At 38.9% G+C, this 16,269-nt stretch overlaps 7 protein-coding genes across 7 annotated transcripts; 2 read left to right on the forward strand and 5 right to left on the reverse strand.

The window, feature by feature from the left end:
- Positions 1-157: 157 nt before the first annotated feature.
- Positions 158-4,658, reverse strand: L201_004999 (uncharacterized protein; the record flags this gene model as incomplete). The annotated part of the gene is made up of 26 exons (XM_066220732.1): positions 158-182; positions 242-281; positions 363-434; positions 498-700; positions 820-978; positions 1,039-1,171; positions 1,249-1,396; positions 1,459-1,552; positions 1,607-1,697; positions 1,765-1,872; positions 1,932-2,146; positions 2,202-2,312; positions 2,369-2,488; positions 2,546-2,590; positions 2,653-2,924; positions 2,993-3,056; positions 3,113-3,303; positions 3,375-3,538; positions 3,597-3,672; positions 3,734-3,836; positions 3,892-4,031; positions 4,093-4,182; positions 4,241-4,301; positions 4,358-4,430; positions 4,499-4,508; positions 4,644-4,658. 26 exons carry the CDS (start codon positions 4,656-4,658, stop codon positions 158-160), a joined length of 2,823 nt encoding a protein of 940 aa, XP_066076829.1.
- Positions 4,659-5,423: 765 nt separating this feature from the next.
- L201_005000 (uncharacterized protein) lies at positions 5,424-7,431 on the forward strand (the record flags this gene model as incomplete). Its single annotated transcript, XM_066220733.1, has 12 exons — positions 5,424-5,435; positions 5,498-5,617; positions 5,699-6,001; positions 6,058-6,116; positions 6,178-6,212; positions 6,328-6,471; positions 6,550-6,584; positions 6,651-6,752; positions 6,812-6,870; positions 6,928-7,135; positions 7,217-7,319; positions 7,382-7,431. 12 exons carry the CDS (start codon positions 5,424-5,426, stop codon positions 7,429-7,431), a joined length of 1,230 nt encoding a protein of 409 aa, XP_066076830.1.
- An 846-nt stretch (positions 7,432-8,277) lies between these two features.
- Positions 8,278-9,204, reverse strand: L201_005001 (uncharacterized protein; the record flags this gene model as incomplete). The annotated part of the gene is made up of 1 exon (XM_066220734.1): positions 8,278-9,204. One exon carries the CDS (start codon positions 9,202-9,204, stop codon positions 8,278-8,280), a length of 927 nt encoding a protein of 308 aa, XP_066076831.1.
- Positions 9,205-10,127: 923 nt separating this feature from the next.
- Positions 10,128-11,024, reverse strand: L201_005002 (uncharacterized protein; the record flags this gene model as incomplete). Its single annotated transcript, XM_066220735.1, has 1 exon — positions 10,128-11,024. One exon carries the CDS (start codon positions 11,022-11,024, stop codon positions 10,128-10,130), a length of 897 nt encoding a protein of 298 aa, XP_066076832.1.
- Positions 11,025-11,515: 491 nt separating this feature from the next.
- Positions 11,516-12,238, reverse strand: L201_005003 (uncharacterized protein; the record flags this gene model as incomplete). Its single annotated transcript, XM_066220736.1, has 1 exon — positions 11,516-12,238. The coding sequence occupies one exon, from the start codon at positions 12,236-12,238 to the stop codon at positions 11,516-11,518; it is 723 nt and encodes a 240-aa protein (XP_066076833.1).
- A 707-nt stretch (positions 12,239-12,945) lies between these two features.
- On the reverse strand, positions 12,946-13,909 carry L201_005004 (60S ribosomal protein L10; the record flags this gene model as incomplete). The annotated part of the gene is made up of 5 exons (XM_066220737.1): positions 12,946-13,002; positions 13,067-13,268; positions 13,338-13,400; positions 13,474-13,755; positions 13,863-13,909. The coding sequence occupies 5 exons, from the start codon at positions 13,907-13,909 to the stop codon at positions 12,946-12,948; spliced, it is 651 nt and encodes a 216-aa protein (XP_066076834.1).
- Positions 13,910-14,841: 932 nt separating this feature from the next.
- On the forward strand, positions 14,842-16,081 carry L201_005005 (uncharacterized protein; the record flags this gene model as incomplete). The annotated part of the gene is made up of 2 exons (XM_066220738.1): positions 14,842-15,286; positions 15,360-16,081. The coding sequence occupies 2 exons, from the start codon at positions 14,842-14,844 to the stop codon at positions 16,079-16,081; spliced, it is 1,167 nt and encodes a 388-aa protein (XP_066076835.1).
- Between the last annotated feature and the right edge of the window lie 188 nt (positions 16,082-16,269).

A 16,269-nucleotide genomic window follows, 5' to 3' on the forward strand; every position in this document is an offset into this window, starting at 1 on the left:
CATGCATGATATAACATTGTACTTTATTTTTCGTAATCCGAACGAATTGTGTGAATAGTTTCATAACACTCTTTTTCCTTTCCCATATGCAAACAATGCAATTTATTTGATGAACAGCTTCTTCCTGTGAAACCTATATGAATTGTATTTCTTCGCTTTAATCTTCACTGACGTCTCCGAATCTGTATATATTTTCAACCAGTCAGCGACATCCTATATATAAAATATAGCCTAAACTTACTCAAAGATACCAAGTCTATCTTTCTTTGCACCTTCAGTCGCTACAAATTATACAAATATCAGCTTTGTGACAAGTAAAGGCTTTCGGATAACGGTAGCTGAGCCTGTAAACTTTAACATACCATCATCAAGTTTTCTCTTGACTTGTGGATAAGAGTTGATGTATCTAACAGATTTATCAACGGTTGCGAGACCTATTGAAGAACCACAAAATTAGTTCCAACAAGGGTAATGAAGGAAACTATCTTTCGACTTACCCTCTCTTACCAAATCAGCATTTATACAAGCTAATGGATCATCAGCAGCATTAGGATCAGAAGGATCAATTAATCTTAAATGCAATAAATTCCCTTCCTTTTGATCAATGTTGGCTACCAATTTACGGTTTTCAGTGAAGTAGTTGAATCGTCGTAAAGCTTCAGATCCGTATTCTGAAGATCTAGGGACAAGTTTAACGAAACTGTTTTATGTAAAAATCAAATAATGTTTGATATTAGCAACTCTTTATGCGCTTTCAAGTGATAATTCCGTGAAGAATACTAGCAAAAGCTGGGAACAGGTAATTTAAGTTCAACTTACCTCAATCTGGCTTCTTTAGCTTGTCCAGGCAAAGATTTGAATTTACTATCTAAAGGTCTAATTCGTGAGAACGGTAAGGTCTCTTCGTTTCCGTAATCAATGAAATATAATACAGCTTCTTTTTTCAATGCGGATGCTTTCTTTACTTTAGCTCGGTACCTATACGGGACAATATGAGAAAAACCTATCCTGTCATGATGAACACAAAATTCAGCTCACCATTGGTTGTCTTCAGTGAATTTAGCTGAAACCAGTTCACCTGTCTTAGGTGAGAATCCAGCTGGAGCAGATGACGTGGGGTGTTTGTGATGTAATGAGAAATCCGACATCAATTTCTCAAGCGAAGTAACACCTAAGTGACGAATATACGTCAGCCCTTAGCCTTGCTGTTGTGTGTAGCTCAAATTACGTTGAAACAAGCGAACATACTATCTTTGTCCAAGATCTGTACTGAGAAGGAGAAAGGATCCTCCTTTACACTGGAGACGTAAACATCGAGGTATTCAGGTGTCAAAGCTCCAGTTTCATCGACTGCCTTCGTAGCTGTAGTATCCTCTTCTGTATAGGTCGACCAAATCTGATCACAAGCAGTGGGATCAGCTTATTTCGGCCATCAAAGAAGGTTCTCATCAAACTTACGTTCTTCTTGGCCGATTTGGCTTCTTCTTCGGCTGCGGTTAACTCTCGTCCAAAGGATAATTGATCCGCTGAGAACTGGTGTACAGTAGCAAGACTGGCAATGCTCATTAGCTTGATTGTTGTCCGACTTCTGCGCTTCATTGCTTACCCTTCTCTGACCAGTTCGACCGCTATATTCGCGCCACCTTGGGCATACATAGCACCAATGAAACCTCCTGATTTGTCAGTTGAGTCGAAAGCTGTAGTCATGTGGGCATCAGTACCATATCGAAGTTCAGATCCAGGCCATACGAGAATGCGACATACCGACTTCTACATCTCTTTGCAAATATTTACTGGCAAATCTGAGGGATTCAGGTCCATATGGCTCAGACTTTTCCTGAGCGTTTCTTGCTGTTCTAGGTGCTCGGATACCTACAATGAAACATGTAAGCTGATTATTTCTGGAGTTGCCACATAATTAATCAGCTTACCGGCAAGAACAAAAGTGACTTTGGTGTTCTCTTTGGGCATAGACAGCTTGAACCTTGATCCAGCTGAAACGAAATCTACTACAGCGGAATGTTTCCCTTGTCTCTTCCATTGTGTAAGATAAGAAAGAGCTCGGGAAGCTGTCTCTGATGCATCGACCACTCGAGAAACCGAGACTTCTTTGTCTGAGTGTAAGCCTTTAATATCTGTTACAGCGCTACATCACAAAATCAGTTTTCATGATATCATTAAGGGGATTCCGCTATGCTCACGTCTGCTCAGCTAAAATCAATTTATCTAATTCCATTGATCTATCCTCATCGTCCCTCTTGTGTCTTAAAACAGTGGCGAGACCTTTTTCGATGAGCTGTTGGGCGATGTTGCTAAAGGTGAGAGTAACATAAGCTTTTACTGGCCTGAGGAGCAACGGGCAGCTCACTTATTCGCATTCCCGTAGGTGATCGTAGCACATTCTCTCTCTTCGTATTCACCTTCTCGAGGTTTGACGTAATCGATATGCACGTGCACAGTTTTACCAATGAGTCGTTTTCGCAAGAATCTGAATTTTATTTCAGCACTTTCCCGTCAATCCTTTGATCGAGCAGGGCAAGCTTACTCTTTGGCTTCATTTGCCCAATAAGTAGATTTTGGGTCAGTACCCCTACACGATAGATTAATTGTCAGCTGACTTGACTGATTTCGTGAAGCGAAACGACAGCTCACCTTGGTCCCCTGACCGACGAAAGCTGTAATCTCCTTTCTTTCTCTTCACCTTTTGGCACGACACTAAGTTGATCAGAACCCCAGATTCTAACAACAGTAGCATCGAATTCATTTCCTTTTGTCGTCGATGCGACAGCAGCAGAACCGTTACTTGCTCCATTAGCTTTGGTACCGTAACCTTCCCACAAACCTAATTTTCGATCTTTGGCTGATTTCTCGGCAGCTCGGAATCTATCAAGCCCACCATGTGGTGCCAAAATACCGGCATGCCACTATAGAGATGATCAGCCAAGTTCCCTAACGTTCCCTAACGTTGTCAATGATTGCAGCTGTAACTCACGTCAATTACTTTGGCTAAACCTGCTCCACATAAGAATTCAGCAATGTTTCCGTTAGGGTGTTTGCTGAGATATTAATGTCAGCTACAATGAGGCGCGGGTCCCCAACTGAAAATACTTACGCAGTACCGATTATTACACTAGCTCCTCCCGATGTTGGTGCAGGTAGTCCGTTTGTTCCATTTGCAGATTTAGCAGATCCAGCCGGTGTAGGTCCGGATTGGAATGGCGAAGCACCGAGCGAGACAGGAGCAGAGAGAAGTCGGACTTTAATGGATCGTTGAAGCATTCGTACTTCTGTAAAGAATTTGGCCTGAACGACAGTCATCAGTATTAGCTATATGCACGATTGGTCTATGTTCAACTCTGCGGTCGATAGCTTACCTCTTCACCCCATGGTTCGGCGGTGGAAGGGTCATTTTCTCGCCCAGCAGATGCTCTGGGAGATTTTGCTCCGGCTAACACTAAGTTGATGAATTGGTGATTCTCCTCGTCAAGCAATAATCGAACACGTAACTGTGTACCGTCCCTGACTTGTTCGACAATAGCTGTAAAGAACTATTAGCATGGCATTTTGTGCACGTTCACGATATATGATAAACTCACCATCTATATCGTGATCTTTGTGCTCAGCGACGAAAGCGTGAGGATCAGCTGGCATCTGGAATGAGACGGTTCGTTGCTACATATCATGATTTTAGCCATAAATCCTGAGCAAGAAAGCGAGTTCTACCCATGCTCACACTTTCAGGTTGTTCCGCCCATAAACCTTTTCCTTCAGCCTTGGCTTGTTGTTCTACTGCTCTGAGTTGTTCTCGCTTTTTAGCTTCTTCGGCGCCGAGTCGTCTACATGTGTAAGTCAGCTAACATTACCAATCCTATTGCGTCAATAACGACCTACCTGACCGCATCTTCACCATCTCCTACGTTATCCCTCAATTTTGCCCATCCTTGTGATACGACTAAAGTAGCCACATCTTGAGGTGGTTGGCCTGGTCCTGCTGGTGCGATCAAGAGTGTCACGAATTCTCGTTCAGAACCCTAAGTATTCTAAATTAGCTAGGTCAACTACTATGAAGTTCAAGGATGAACAACTACTTACGGCACCAGGTATACTATGCGAGACATTATAAGCTACTTCTTTCCCTACCAACAATGCTCTAAGGTATTCTCTAGCTGAAAATGAGTAAGGCTAACCGAAAATTCATCAGCAAAATCCCATTTGGAGGAAGGAAATTTCGACAGCCTACCTCATCTTCTCGGGTAGAAGAGCCTAATCTTGGTGATTGTATTCCGGCAAGATGTAAGAGTCTGCGTCGATAGACGTCAGCTATATAACCAGATAGGTGATGTGTTAACAAGCTCACTTTTCCTTAGCTGGTTGACCCTTTGCTGGAGCTTCTTTAGGTCGTATGATTACAGTGTCTCCTGAAAGAACGGCTGAAGGGTGAAAGAGGAAAAGGAGTATAAGCAGAAGAGCTGGATGTACAAGATTGACATTGACTTACATTTTACGATCTATATAATAATCCAAGGTCAGCGGGTTTCCAGATAGGTGATAAGAGAGCATGAACAGTGCCATTTGACAGGACAAAGATGTCGTGAACCAGTAATAGGAGGTAAGAACAGAAAGAAAGCGATTGTCAAGCTTACAGCTCTGGTAGTCATTCTGTTGATGATGTCTTCCTGTTATCTATGTGTTTCTATATCTCTATACTGATCAAATTATTCATCGTGTGATGAATACAACAACCCATATTCAAGCAGTTGACGGTGGTTGATGGTGTTCGGTGTCGGTGTCTTGTGCGACACGACGAACGAGTCCAAGATTCCAGCTTAAGGCACGAATCGAGACACGTCACTCCCATGTTGTTACCATGTGCTTGATCGCGTAAATGATGATGTCAGGATCAGATAATTCGATATCTTCATGTTGATGTATCTGGAATACTAATCTTAATTTCGGGATTGGCGTTAATCTTTAGATCAGATTTGATACTCTGCATGCAATCACAAAGATAACCGAATCATAATATCATTATAATCATCAATTATATCTCTTATCGAGATTCAATAGAGTCTTCGCATATCACCTTTTGGATCATCAAAGGAAGGCTGTTATAAAGTAGTAGATCATCACGACATCGCACGAAAATTGACTTGAAAGGATCTTCACCTCTTATCATCCTTTGAAACAACAACAAATCCAAGAACAGACCCGTTGGAAAGTGCCGACCTCCTTTTATCGATTTGAGTCGAAGTTGAAATGGATAAAAGGTAAGCTTTATCTCGCAATAGCTCGTCAATCCTCCAGCCCTTCCTGGACCATTGCTTATCTGATTATAAATAGGTAGCATTTATTCGATCTCAATCTTTAACGATCACCCCTAAATTTCTTGGTTATACCTCATTAAACAGCATACACCTCATAAAATGTGTCGATTTGTGAGTCTTCACATATCCATGTTGTCTTCTAGCGGCAACAGCTGACGTGCTATCCTATCCAGCTTATATTCAAAGGCACCGAGCCTATACAGCTGTCTCATTTAGTCACAAGACCAAGACATAGTATCATTAACCAAGCTTTTGAGAGTAAATTGCGAATGCCAAGTAGTCGGCCTATGAATGTGAGTCATAGCGTTCTTCTTTGGATATAATGCCCATGAAGTCTTACGTTATGAGCTGACATATCTTCATTCGACTGACAGGCCGATGGTTTCGGTATAGGTTGGTACGATCCTTTACCTGCACCAGGAGGCTTAACCGTACCTAGAGCAACCAACATACCTGCGCCACCTGAACCAACAACGCCATTGGAAGGCGATCAGAATAAACACTCGATGTCGCATTCAACAGAATATATACCCACTCCACCTAACGATCCTACACATGATATGAAGGAGGATCCACTTGCTGGATTGACTAATAAATCAGCTGAAATTCTAAAGTCAAGAGAGAAAGAAAGAGAATTAGAGAATGAAAGACCTTGTTTGTTTAAGTCGATACATCCTGTAAGTATACCATCATGGAACATTATGTATGTCTACTGACAGACATCCATTGATAGGCTTGGAGTAATGCAAATTTAACTAGGTTAGCGGAGAAAATCAGAAGTGCTTTGGTGTTGTGAGTAATTCTCAATCCCTGTGTGATCTTTCTGGCTCATACTAACAATGTGGCAATGCAGTGCACATGTGAGAGCATCGACGATGGCAGGAGCTCGTAAGTGTCGTTATGTTGATTATGTTTTACTCGTCACACGGACCACTACTTTGCCTTGAGTCATCTATCAATGATCTCGAATATCCGTGCTGATGTTGACATTGTGCACCAATAGCTTCTGAAGATAATTGCCACCCTTGGATGTTTGACAATTTGATGTGGATGCACAACGGGGAGATCAACGATTTCAAGAAGATTAAGCGAGCAGTACAACAGTCATTGCCGGAGGAGTTGTTTTTATACCCGTCCGGATACACAGGTATGTTTCGTGTTACAGCTGCAATATTCTTGTAGGTCACGAGTAGATTTGAGCTGATCGCCGCATTGGTCTTTTCAGACTCCGAATGGGCATTCATGATCTTCCTTTCTAAGGTAAGCCTTTTAAGCATATATGGTACAAGGCTGTACACTAAAGCTCACTTTATCGTTGTTTTATAGCTTAAGGATCCTCATGCTCGAAATTTCACTCATGTTGAGCTCAGAGATGCTATGATGGAGACTATACGGTTTATCAACAAGCTTTCTAAAGAAGCAGGCATCGTGAGCTATATATTGGCATTCATTAACAATATATGTTGAGCTGATAATATTTGGGCTAGACTGGACCCAGTTTGATGAATTTTGTCGTAACCGACGGTAAAACCGTTATTGCTACTAGGTAAGTCAGTACGGTTATTGGAATTTAGTCAATCGGCTAACTATTTTGTGTTCCCAGATACATCTCTTCTCGAACATCCGAAGCATCATCATTATTCTTCTCATCTGGAACGTCGTTCGATGAGTACGAAGAAGGAGGTTTATATAGAATGACAAAAGCCGATAAGAGAGAAAATATCATCATGGTAGCATCTGAGCCATTGACTTTTGAAAGAAGTGATTGGATGGAAGTCAAAACTAATACAATGATCGTAATTACTCCTAAGGTGAGTGTCCTATAAAATAACTCACCTCAATTTGCATAGTTTGGATCGATCACAGGCTGACAAAATTTTATTACATAACAGATGAATTTACTTCAGATACCAATTATAGATGAATTTTGGGTACCTCCGCAAGATCCTGCTCATTTAACTAGATCAAGGGACTTTGCCATCAGTATAGGTTTCGGTATGTTTAGCCATCTTCATGGTCAATGATCTTTAACCGACTTTTAATTGCAATTTCTACAGGTCACGGTTTCGCGTCCGAACAAGCTAGGAAAGAGGACGAATCCTCCTAGAATCCCTAGGGAAAGTATCCCTCATTTCACTTCTTACCATCAATCACTTTAGCCAATTTCATCAAAACATATCTTACCTTTATATTGTAGTATAGTACCCGTAGCATTCTTTCATTAGCATTGCATCATTGTTCAGGGAATTGGCCAGCAAGGAGGCAGTTCAAGGGTTGTTTGTATATATAAAATGCATTGCCATAATTAACTAACGCTTTGCCGTTCCAGGGTGGCTATGAAGAATTGATATTGTACAGTATTTGATCTGTTTCGAACGCCGTCTCCTGTCGTCGAGAATTGCGAGTTATACAATGCGTATTCAAATCAAAGATGTCACTGTAAGCGAGATAACTAGCTCAAAAACCTTACGCTTACTGCCTAAATCACCATCAGGAAGGCAGTTCATGAGTCTCTTAGAATAACTTCTAGCGCAAGTGAAGTGCACGAATCAATGTGATATCGAACAGTCAATCTTGAGAATTTCAATTCCTTACGGTTCAAGGCGATCATCCATTAAGGATTGAGAGGCTTCGCTCACATAATTGAGAATTTGCTTTGAACAATACTTATACAGCTACCTCCAAAGGTACAGTATCTCTTCGCGAAGAGAAAGTAGAGTACTGTAAAAGAGTTTACCAATTGACATGGAGAGGAACTTTCGTATAATTATCAATGTGGCGTTCAGCATAGCTTGAGGCGATCTGATGAGCAAAATTATCGGAAAAACAGATTTACCGGTAACATTTCCGTCAATATACTGCATATGGAAGAGTCATATGCAAAATGGTATGTACTGTATGTACTATATGTAATGGAATATGAAAGGGGCAATATCACCGGAGCTTAGCCAATTTACCATTCTTCGAAAGATGCATCTTCTTCACCAACGATAGGATCAGCAAAATCGGAATCCCTAGGTGTAGCGACTTCACTGAATTCTGCAGGAGTATTAACAGAAGTCACAGATGGTGATACCAAACCAGGTAATTCAGGAAATGGAGAAGCTGATTGTCTTGAAGCCATTTGTGTGTAAAACCCCGGAGTGTCTTCTATAGGTAAATGACCTTGTTTTGCTCTTAGATAATGAGACCATCTAGGTTCATCGATTTCATGCCACCCCATGGTAATCATATATTTAGGTTTTACCCCATTGATGGTTGGAACATTGATGTTACTGTTTGTTAGATCAGTAGCTTTGTATACCATTTTTCTAGCACGTAATGGAGTAAAAGTCGATTTCATCAACATGCTTGCTTCTTCATTAGTTAAAGTTCTATTTTCTCTTGAAGCTTTTAAAATTTTATTAGCTTGTCCAGGATTGAGTAAAGAAACCACATGTTTATCTCCTCTTACCATACAGCTATTTGTTTTTCTTGGATAATCAATGTTTGATAAACCTTGTTTAGTCACATATAATAAAGAATTCGCTAAGAAAAGTTGATCTTTTGGAGGTGGATTATTAGTGGCGAAATCAATTAGATGGGCTCTTGAATCTTTCAAAAAATCTTTGGAAAATTTGTGTTGAGAATAAGAATCAATTAATCTGTTTGTTTTATCTGGTACAGTACAAGCTGAATTAACGAATCCACATGGTCCATCAGAACATTTGGTATCAAGTGTTAAGTAAGTACCATCTTCAGCAACGTATATTTTGGTATCATGGAGATTGAACATTCGATGTGGCATAGGAATACCATTAGATGATTGATTTTCTGAAATTGTAGCTCTTACCATCCGAGATAAAACATCTTCAGATGATGCTGCTCCTGGGTGTGGCATGATGAAACTGATCTACGATTAATTTGGTGATTTGTTACGTTTGTCGAGCTTATACAGTATGAAATTACTGTGTTGCAGTGGATTTAGAGAAAAATATGTATGATGATGAAGTACGAATTTTGAAAGAATCTGGCCATGAGGACAGCATGAGCACGGTATTTATAGGTGATGAGGCTATACTGTACGTCCCAGATCGAAAGTGATAAAAATCACGAAGACCCAAATGGACAATTGAGAACGAAAAAAATCAGTAGATCGTCGGAGATTGATGATGGGTGGGGGGAATTTACGATAGGTCTTCTTTGAGTGATGAAAGTACAGTACTCGTTCTGTTTGACAATTTTCAATTTTGAAGCTTCCATGAACAGTGTTGCTTCGGGATAAGAAGAAGCAAATAAACAGAAAATGCTGGTCAGATCTCATTTATCTCGTAGATATAAATTGTTTTTTCTCTTTCTCACAAGAATCCTTTGATGCCTCTATAAAACACCGCTTTTAAAGAAGGTGAAAGACTGCATTTCTACTGAATAACAATAATTCTCAGTAGGATTTGCCGAGATCTACTGTAAATATTGCAAATTGTCTTACAATAAGCGATCCTCACGAAGCCATCTTATCCATATAGATGAATCGCATGTCTAGACCAGGAAATAACTCAGCTTGATACACCAAAGATAGCTAAACAACTCCAACAATCTTCTTGTGCAGCTCTGACAGCAATCAGAGCCCATCAATAATGCTCAAGATTATGTCAACATCCGAGAGACTAGAGCATGGCCGCTCAATGTGCTGTATGGCGGCGATGCCTAACTATCAAAATCTCAACTCTGTAAACATAAAAGTACTGGCATTTGCCACTGCTTTACGGTTTGCTTTGGGGGCAATCATACTCCCATGTCGCTCTACGGTAATATCTGTACAAGCTATTGAGGAGTGGCAATATCGGAATCATCCTCCAACTCCTCCTCAGTATTCACATCATGTGGGGTCAATCCTGGTGGTTCGAGAGATCCATACCCATCTTCAGTATTTATAGAGGCATATGATGAGGCAGGTACCAGAGATTCAGTTGCAGAAAATGATTTGGTATAATAACCTGGAGTATCATATGCTTTTAGGGTATTACCAGTTTCTTGCATGTGTTTATTCATATCTGATCGTGTAACATCTTGCCAAGAAACACTAATGATGTGATCTGGTTTATTTCCATTAACACATAATTCTCTATCATTTTTAGTGATACTATATATGATTCTTCGTTTTCTCAGAGGAACATAAGCGGACGAAATCAAATTATCTCGGATTTTTATAGCTTCATCTGTAGGTATCCAATTTTCAGTTTGTCGTGACGATGAAGCGAATTTAGTATGAGCTTTTAACATGTCCAAACTTGTTAAAGCTGTTTTGAAATGACGATCTTCAGATACATGGCATTGCTCCGTTGAAGAAGGTAAATGAATCGCCCCAAGTCCAATTGTAGTATGTTTGATTAATAATTTATGTAAGAACTCTTCAGCTTCATTTTCTCTTTCATTTAGTCCACCTGAATTTGAAGAGGAACTAATGTGTAGACCGGGCCTGTTTAAGAATGAAGCTGAAAATCCATATTCTTCATCAAAATCGTATACTGGCGGTTGCTTATTTATTGGTACTTTACAGTTGGAAGTCAGAGGCACATCAGTAAAGTGATATTTACTTCCCAGCAAAGTATTATCTTTGATATATGATTGTGAGTTGTGCAAGATTGCCGCTCGATCAGGAAAGAATTTTTGTCCTTTTACGATATAATCGCTAGAAAGTCTACTATTTGGTTCCGACATGGTGATAAAAGCGTAGACTGTACAATTTCCTCTCTTGATATTCAAATCACTTGCTGTATTGGTTGGAATAAGATATAAATCATAAATAAGGAAATTGTCGAGTCCATGAACTTGAAAGACGCCTTCATATAGGTTGAGGATACGGCCAATGTATTGGCAAGAACCTTTGCCTTTATTTAAAAATGATGTTTGATGTTTCAAATTCAACCCCAATTATGTATACACATCCTTTCTATATACACCGATGATGACTTTCTCAGAATATGTAAAAGGAGATGGTCTTCCTGAAAAAGGTTCGACAAAAATAATCGAATTCCGAATGTAGTCATTTGCAATCACTTCGATTGGCGAACATTCATCCTTTCATGTCATAATTACGCTATACAGCCTTACTGGAATCATGGGATGCTCAATGCATGCACAGCTGGATCATCTATAAAATCGACAGTGGATACTTTAGAAGCAGTCGAAGCGCAAACCATAGGGATTCCTTAACCTTGTCTTCTAGGTGTACAACCACCTGGAGCATCTTCTTCAGACGCTTTACCTCCTGTTGAAACTTGGTAATCGTTCCAATCTTGTTGTGAAATATCTTTCCAATAAACATTATAAATATGATATTTTTCATTATCTGCACCATTTTTTTCAATAGTGATAGCTCGATGAGTCAAAGGCATTTTTGTGCTCCACTTCAATCTATTCAGTTCATTTCCTTCACCATATCTTGATAGTTTATCTTCTTTTGAATCTTTGAGATAAGATTCCCAATTCTTCGAATATGATTGTATATCTTTAAAACTGACTATAGCTACTTTATGTTGATTATCTTTAACTGAACAACCTGGCATTGAATTAGGCATATGCATATCTGATAATAACCTATTTGTGTTTTTGATAAAGGTATCTTTAATCATTTCTTCATCTTTCATGATTTCCGAAGATGAAGCTTTGCCACTTAAGAATGGTTCAAAAAAGAGATAATGTTGTCCTTGATCTCTTGGAAATTTATTGGCAAGTCTTTGAATTCCAACACTACAATCAGAACTTTGATCAGGCATTTCATTATATACCATATTCATACCTGAATATTGTTTAGTACTTTTATCAATAAGTAATCTACCTCTTGTTGAAACGATTCTATCAGGCCAAGGCAGATTCATAGTATCATAAAATCCTGAAGTCATACCGCTAGTGCCTGTAAACTCGGTTGCCATCTTTAAATAGGGTGTTTGGCTGACAATATTATGTATCGAAGTGTATATATCGATTGAAGTTTGATATGTAATCGAGGATATATATATTGTATTAGTTATTCACATAGTCGGCCTTGATTCGACTTACCTATATATAGGCGTAAGGCTATAACGTAGAGACGAAAATCCATCTCCCCTCTTTTATATTGAAGAAGCCTGTAAAATGAAAGGACCATCCATAAGTTAGTCCGTTTCGCTCTTTCCATGATGAACGACCCTTTCAGCAAAACAAGATCTCTGCAGTGGACTGGGTCAGTGTGCATCCTTTATCTTGTCACAAAGTCGAAGGCATTTGAACTGGATGATCTAATAGACCGTAGTCATGTACATCAAACAATTTCGGATCATAGAGAAGCAAGTTAAGTGTTATGACCGAACAGTCAGATCTCTGTCTGATTCTGGCCGTTCTATCAAAGGATTGTGCCCAAAAATGATAGCCCTGCCCATGAGATCGTGATTCGCAATCCTGATGCAAGGTCTGGATGTACTTTTGCTACTTTGCCAGACATAGTCCTTATTTTGTTGCTTACTGGCCGGCAAAAAGATATGATATTTGCTCCTGAGTTGATGCATGAGATCTACATCCAACTAATCAAACCAAAATGATAATTATTATGGAATGTACAACAACTCCACGACCTTACTAAATCTACCTAACAAAGATTCACTTAAGCTCTTTGAGCAGTTCGGAGGTTTTGGAGGAGGTTTCCTTTTGGTTTGAGGAACTGTAAAGAAGGGGTAACATGAGCAATCATTCTCTGAAAGATATCGGAATATCATCAAACTCACTTGAACGTAAGCACCATCGTTGACAACTTGTTTTTGAGATTTGAGAGCTTCGTAATCGGCTCTGTCGAGAGGAGTGAAACCCCATTTCTTTGAAACAATGATCTTTTGTCTTCCTGGGAACTTGTATCGGGCTCTTCGGAGAGCTTCAATGATGACAGCTTTGTTGGAATCTCTGCATCGGATAGACATGATAACTTGACCACTAAAGGAGGATATTAGTCAGCAAAAAGAATACCATTACTGACTTGATTATGATCAATTGTGAACTTACATGTTTACTCGAGCAACTGAACCGTATGGTTTACCCCAAGCACCTCTCATACCTTGTTGCAATCTATTTGAGTTTAAATGCAGAATGATTAGTAATCTCGCACCTTGCGAATTTACACGAACATTTCCAAACTTACCTATCGGCACCGGCACATGACAACATTTTGTTAATTCTAATAACGTGGAAAGGATGTACTCTAACTCTCATGTGGAAAGCTTCTTTACCAGCGGTTTTAACAATGTATTTGTTGGCACAAATTCGTGCAGCTTCTAAAGCTTCAGATGAAAGTTGTTCATATTCATCTGATACTAAATGACAACAGAAGGGGAAATCATCGACTGAAGCCTTCTTTCTACCTAAATCGTAGATTCTGATCTTTGGATCAGGTACACCTCGATTGTATCGAGATTTTGGGAAACTAATAATAGTAAGATATATATCTAAGTATTTGACTTTTTCGAAATAGAATGTTGGTTTGAAGATTACAGAAATACTGAGATATTACTAAAGGTAACGAGAACTCACGGCTTGTTTTTACAGTATCTGTAACACCTGGCTGGTCTTCTACCCATTTTGACTGACTAAGAAAAGTGGAAATCCTACGATCAGCTTACAATTCTCTTAACATCTCAACGCCATTCTAATAGCATCGTCCATCATGTTCTTTCCTTCTGACACCACACGCTTTCTTCCTATGTATGACCTTTCCACTATGTTCCCATTTTGCCATCCAGTATTATCAATTCTTGACGCTTTTCCAAGTATCCTTCCTTCCTTCCTTGTAATCCTTGAAATCCTTATGTTAACATTCTATGATCACTAATGTTGCTTCCTGTTGAATTTACGTTGATACTGAGACTGAAGAGCTGTATACTCACTTTTACAAAGTGTTGATGGATAAGGGAGAGAGAAAGATATCACAAGTTGAATGTGATTTTAGATATATTCGAATGATGAAAGAATGGATTGGTAATCGCAAACCATGCATACAGACCAAAGCAAAGACACACGCTACTACACTACACCACACCATACAGAATTTCTCAGCAAAAGGGTTTGGAGTAGAACCGGATCCGTATGTTCGCTACGGTGTATGGTGTATGGTAAAATTGATGTGTAAGCACACTATGGTGGAGTTTTATTGTTATATTATTCAGCATAAAAGGTTATGTTAACGGAGTTTATCGGAGTTTCCTAATTTATAAAAGTGGCTTCTGTTAAAAGGCTATACTTGAATACTCCCTCATTGACACGTTTTATCAGTTTGGTCAAATAAGCGGCACTCACCGCCTTACCATGTCGAACAATGACGATGACGAAACAACGCGACGTGCAAAGATCAAGTTTGTTGTTGATGTTTTAAGGAAGCAATGGTGAGGGTGAGGGTCGATAAAATGGGATATGACATCTTTAGACAGGTAATGATTAGTCTGGTAGAAACTCTCAAAGACGAAACATACTGACTGAAGGTAACGGTTGAGATTTTGAGTAGATTGACTACAAAATGACTGACTTTACATTAATACCGTTAAAAACCCACTCAATTCTCTTACTTCCATTTACAACTTCGATATTATCGGATCCAAGTGAAATAATATCGACAATTTTGAATACATTACCAAAATCATCCAAAGAATCTTTTACTATAATTCTCACTACACCTCCTCAAATTACCAATAAGAATGATCAGGAACAGCTTTACACCAAACTACTATTATCACCCAAAGCTCATTTCGAAACTTTTCAAACGTTTTTAGGTAGAATATATTCAGCTTTAGCTACTGCTCAATCAAATGCCGGTAAGATTTTAATGGATGTTGAAGTTCATTTTGATGGTGAGAAAGGATCGTGGGAAAATAAGATATTTAGAAATGGTATTAGGAGTAATATAGATAACGGGAGTGATAGTGAGAGTGAAGGAGAATACCAGATATTGACACCTGACGGAGGTAAGCTATCTGGCGTTCATAATCCGAGTGATAATTATTCAGCTTATATTCAACTCCTTTCTTATACGTATAGTCTTTATACCACCTCAGCTGAATGAGTACATCCCTTCAATACCTCAAATAAGTCTACCCCCAATACCCGATGCTCTAGATCAGGATGGTCACATATTGGAAATCTCTTCACCTAGTTTTCCAAGTAAACCTGAACCTGGACCGAGAGTTGTTGCTTTAGGAGGAACATTTGATCATTTGCATGCAGCACATAAGTTATTATTACACCTGTCTCACTTTTTAGTATCTGAAAGATTAATAGTTGGTTTAATGTCAGATACATTGTTAAACTCAAAGAAACATTTTGAATTAGTAGAAAATTTGGATAGGAGAATAAACGGTGTTGAGAGTTTCTTAAATCGCTTGGGTGGATCTGTGTATGATGATAAAAATGAAAATAGCGCTAAAATAATAACGCAAGAAAAGGGAAAAAGGATAAAACTAGATGTGAAAGAAATAACAGATGCATATGGTCCAACGGCATACGAAAATGATATTGATGCTTTAATAGTATCGAAAGAAACTTTATCAGGTGGTTTGGCTGTAAATAATAAAAGAAAGGAAAACAATCTGACAGAATTAGAAATTTTTGTTATCGATGTTATAGGTGATCAAAAAGATTCACAATCAACTTTAACAGGTCAAGGTTTAGATGAATCAATTTTAAAAGAATTAAAAATGGGCAGTACAGGTATAAGAAATTGGATTTATCAGCAGAATCAAAATCAATCACAAAAAGAGTAGTCCAGCTAGATGCATCTTAAATATAGATAACATTATAATGAAGATTGATTTTACGAGTTGTAATGATAATAAATACTATTTTTAATGATATAGAATATATGTATGTATATTTCCGAAAATAAGCCAGATCCTGTAGTCATATTGGTATATCATGAAGGTATAATCAACGATGCGGGGTATATATTTAC

The sequence above is a fragment of the Kwoniella dendrophila genome, chromosome 6, assembly GCF_036810415.1.
Source record: "Kwoniella dendrophila CBS 6074 chromosome 6, complete sequence".
Lineage (NCBI taxonomy): Eukaryota > Fungi > Basidiomycota > Tremellomycetes > Tremellales > Cryptococcaceae > Kwoniella > Kwoniella dendrophila.